Source organism: Arachis ipaensis, chromosome B01 (assembly GCF_000816755.2).
Source record: "Arachis ipaensis cultivar K30076 chromosome B01, Araip1.1, whole genome shotgun sequence".
Taxonomy (NCBI): Eukaryota; Viridiplantae; Streptophyta; class Magnoliopsida; order Fabales; family Fabaceae; genus Arachis; species Arachis ipaensis.
In genome coordinates, this window is record NC_029785.2 from 100,008,342 (window position 1) to 100,012,668 (window position 4,327).

At 33.9% G+C, this 4,327-nt stretch overlaps 1 protein-coding gene across 2 annotated transcripts; it reads right to left on the reverse strand.

Moving 5' to 3' along the window:
• On the reverse strand, positions 1,014 to 2,978 carry LOC107632255 (2,3-bisphosphoglycerate-dependent phosphoglycerate mutase). 2 transcript variants are annotated; one of them, XM_016335960.2, is made up of 5 exons: positions 2,595 to 2,978; positions 2,266 to 2,511; positions 1,701 to 1,782; positions 1,347 to 1,597; positions 1,014 to 1,245 (listed from the first exon to the last, which is right to left on the reverse strand). In XM_016335960.2, exons 1-5 carry the CDS (start codon positions 2,810 to 2,812, stop codon positions 1,125 to 1,127), a joined length of 918 nt encoding a protein of 305 aa, XP_016191446.1. In that variant the 5' UTR covers positions 2,813 to 2,978; the 3' UTR covers positions 1,014 to 1,124. The 2 variants fall into 2 exon arrangements, with proteins under 2 accessions (XP_016191446.1, XP_016191452.1); XM_016335966.2 differs by having other exon boundaries at positions 1,347 to 1,561; positions 2,595 to 2,974.

Here is a 4,327-nt window from a genome sequence, read left to right on the forward strand (position 1 = left end):
ATAACATTGTAATTTTAGAATTACTTTTGGTGGCCATATAAATTGCCAAGAAAATGACCGCTAAAAATTATATACTTTTTGCAGCCATTAAAAAAGTCTTTATCGGCAAATGTTATAATTGCCGCTAAAACCTTTTAGCGACAAAGCATAAGACGGCTAATGTCTAATTGTAGGTAAATGTATTAGCGGCTATTTTTATTGCTGCTAAAAGCAAAATAAATGACAACTAAAAGTGATTTTTATTGTAGTGATAGAGGACAAAAATAAAAAGATAGAAATAAAATAAGGGTAACATTATTAAAATAATCAGTGTCTCAATATTAATTTTTGTGTCTCAACTTATTAAAAGTACATTGAATACATGTAATTTGTGTCAATTTGTGTATTAGGGTATCCTTCAAAATTGTATGCCTCAACAACTAAACAAAAGATGTGTGTTAGTGTGTCTCTGTCTTGTATAACACACTCACTAACCAAACACTGCCTTAAGGCCTGTCCATTTTATATTGTCCAATTAAACACATATCGAACATGTTAACAAACTAACGTGCCACGTCAGAGACCTAACGCAAAAGGATTTTTATTTTGAGAAGCCGCCTTATCATTTTTAAAATTATTAAAAGAAAAAATTATTTTCTATCACACGGCAATTTTGTTTTCTTATTTTTATTCATGTGGCCTGCATTGAAGTAATGTCTTCTCTCATTCAAACACGCTTGTGCTCAATTAGGCCATAATTCAAACATGCTCATGCTTATTATTATTATCTTTAATCTATTCAATTAGGCCATAATTCTTGTTCAATAATCCAATAGAGAAAACTAGAACAAGGCAAAAACTACAGTCGTTGCTAGCTTGTTAACAATATAGGATTGATGAGAATTCACTCAAAACCAATGAGCCTTGAATTAGTCAAATTTCTTTCTCATATTATCCTGTTCTGGTTGTACTTAATCTAATAATTATTATCTAATCTGTTAATTGTAATTTAAATCAACTGATATTGTTTTTGAACACTATATAATTCAGAGACGACATAGCTTCAAGCCTTTTAATGGATTAGCTTAATGTGCACATAGTATACACTATACAGAATTACAACGTGACTTTCTCCCTAACCTCAACTAGTTACAATTTGGTGGGTTGAAACATTTATATACAGCAGATGCAGGCTGCTTGTAAGTAGGAATGTCGTTTGTGTCGACGTATCGGACTTCGCCAGGTGCAAAAGACAAATCCCTGTGCCTGAAATTCAAGAGAGCAAGAAAAAGAACCAGAATGTTAAATACAAAACCAATTAACAATCTTAAAACCAAGATCATAGGAGTTTGGACAATCCTGTTTACCTTCTAAGATCAAGTCCTATCAATCCAGCCTGAAGGATTGTCAAGTTGTCCGAATCCGGCGAGACTATGACAACTGTGTCCCCAGAGTACTGAGTTTCAAGAATTGACATGAGTTGTGTTACACGAACAAAGACATCTGCAACACTCTCATTTGGTGTTCCGTCATCAACTGGAGGAGGTTTGTTGGTTGGTGATACACTATCCGATGCATATATCTGTTGCATTCCCACACTTGAATTAACATCATTCCACTACTAAACTATATAAAAAAATGCTTACTCAAACGTGCATCACATTCAAATTCAAGACAAAATAATCTATTTTGCTCTATGGGGAGGGGGAAAAAATTCCTACTTCTGAAACGGATTCCAGGTTTTTTCCTTCATAGGCACCTAATCCACGAGCATCCAGAAAGCTGTACTCTGGGACTATGAAACTGAAATCAAACAAATTGACATGTATGATCAGTTTTGGGGAATTGGTACGTATTTTCAGGAAAAAAAAATGTTTTGTGTATACTAAGATTTAGCTATCATATTAGCTATAAATAGATGTATTATTTAACTCATTTTTTGTATACTCCCACATAAGAGTCTTTTTTTTGCATCGATTTTCCATTTTTTTAATTGTCTTGTATTATTTTTTTGGTTTTTTGGAATATAAGAATGATAACATTTAAGTCATAAAAATTTTAATATTATATAATTGGCTGATTTTCTGCACCATTGTTTCAGGAATCACGTAAAACACATACATGAATTTGATTTTACTGTGAACGTTGTGAACACAGAAGAAATAATACAATCATTGTGCTTGTACTAAGTTTTCTCGAGATTTAAGTAATATAATATTCTTAAAGTTGCTTATAAAAAATAATTCTAACATCTATAAAAAAGTGAGTGTGTAATGATATTATGACCTGCGAGTAACGGCATTGAGAGAAGCAATGATCTCAGCAGTCTGGTACGCTCTCTGAGTTATAGCTGGCCATATCCAACAGCTCTTGTCACAAGCTCCCATTTCTTTCAAGTCCAAAGCTGCTCTTACTGCCTGCTTCTTCCCTCTCTCCGATAAGCCGCTGTCCACGGAGGTCTTCGCCACCGGATTCGTGTTGATCACTCCCATGCTCTCGAACTCAGACTCCCCTGCCCTCACCAGAAAATACCTTCCAATGCAAACACAACAACACAATTAAACTTGATTACTTTCAAAAGCTCTTAAATGATGAATTTGAGGGGAACACCATACCGGTTGGTGAGGCGAGGAGGGGGCATCTGGAAGAGGCCACGCGCAGTGGCTGGCGGGTCTAGAACGGGCAGCAGCGGGGTTGTGAAAGTGAGGGAGATGGTGGTGAGAAGGTGGCGGCGATGGAGGTGAAGGTGGAGGTGGTTGGGAGGAAGAGAGGAGGGTTGGTGTGGGGATGAGAGGCCGAGGGGTTGAGGGGTGTGGTGGTTTGTTGAGAGCATCTTATGATTTTGACGGCAGTTACATTTTAATGGCCAAGCTTAGTTTTACAGCCTTATCTTTCTATGAATTCTGTGCATATCATCACACACCAGTTAGATACCACCATCGACCATCCCCAACCACACTCAAAACTTGAAAGCCGCAACGGCAGTGATTGTTGGATCGAGATTCTATAAATAATAAAAAAAAAAGTAGTAAGAAAAAAAAGGTTGGAACTTGGAACTAATTACACACCTTTACTAATAAGTAATAAGTAATAAGTAATAAGTAATAAGTAATAAGTAATAAGTAATAACAGATCATTTACATTATCTTACCAAAATACCCTTGATTTTGTCTGATTTTGAAAAAGTGCGACACCGCTAATTGATTATAATAATAAAAATATGCATACTTTAATCATAGGTTCGGCAGATTAGTTTTTGCAGGAAATCGAATGAATTGCGTATTGTGATACCGGAGTTTTGATTGTTATCTAGTCTATAATGTGGAATTTGAAGAGGACACTTCATCTTTCAGTTTGCTTCATTGCATACGCACCAGAGGCATGAATGAAGCATGTGGAGTGCCATTTTAATTGTAGAGACCTTAAGGGTGTGTGTGGTTCAACTATTATATTGTTATAAAGATTCCATTTTCATGGGAATTAAAGATATCCAAAAGAAATGTGAGAATTGAAATAATGGAATTTTAATTTTTTGGAATCAAACTTGCTTAGAAATAGTTTTTTAAACTTTGAACTAAATATGAGAATATGATATTTCCATCTTAAAATTTCTAAGAATTGTTTATAATTCCTCCAACTACACACATCCTAAAGGTTCTTTGTTCAACAAGAATTTATGGCTTACAATTTTTGCTCCTCAAAAATATTTCAACAAAAAATATTCTCTTTTATGTAATGAAAATTACATTTGAGATAGCTCTGTTGATTCATGAAACTAGTATATAACGCACGAGATTTGTGCGGAAAGAACAAAAATGCAGAAGAAATCATTCTAGACTTCTTGTTCTTAACCATGATTTTTTTAAAAAATTATCCACTATTGATAGAATTATTACTAGCAATATTGTTGTAATTGATATTCTTTTATTGAAAAGGACAGTAATGGTTTATAGTTTCAGCTTCCAAGGCCTAACAGAAGAATTAAGGAGACATAGAAGAACACTAAATATCATAGATTATAATGCTATATTGTCAATACTTGGTTCGCTTCTAGTGCCAAAATCCAGTTAGAGAAGTGGCTGCCACTTTCATTTTCATGTGAAGACTTCAATTCTTTGATGGATAAAATACACCCACACTATTTTATAACAATTCTTTGATGGATAAAATACACCCACACTATTTTATAATTCAATTTCGTTACGTTATTAACAAGAATTCTTCTAACTTCTGCTAACTCTTGTTTATGATTGTGTTTAATGAAAGTATTTTTGTAGATGTATCTAATAAAAATGTCTTTTTTTTTTAACTGTGTCTAATGAAAATATTTTTATAAATATATCTCTTA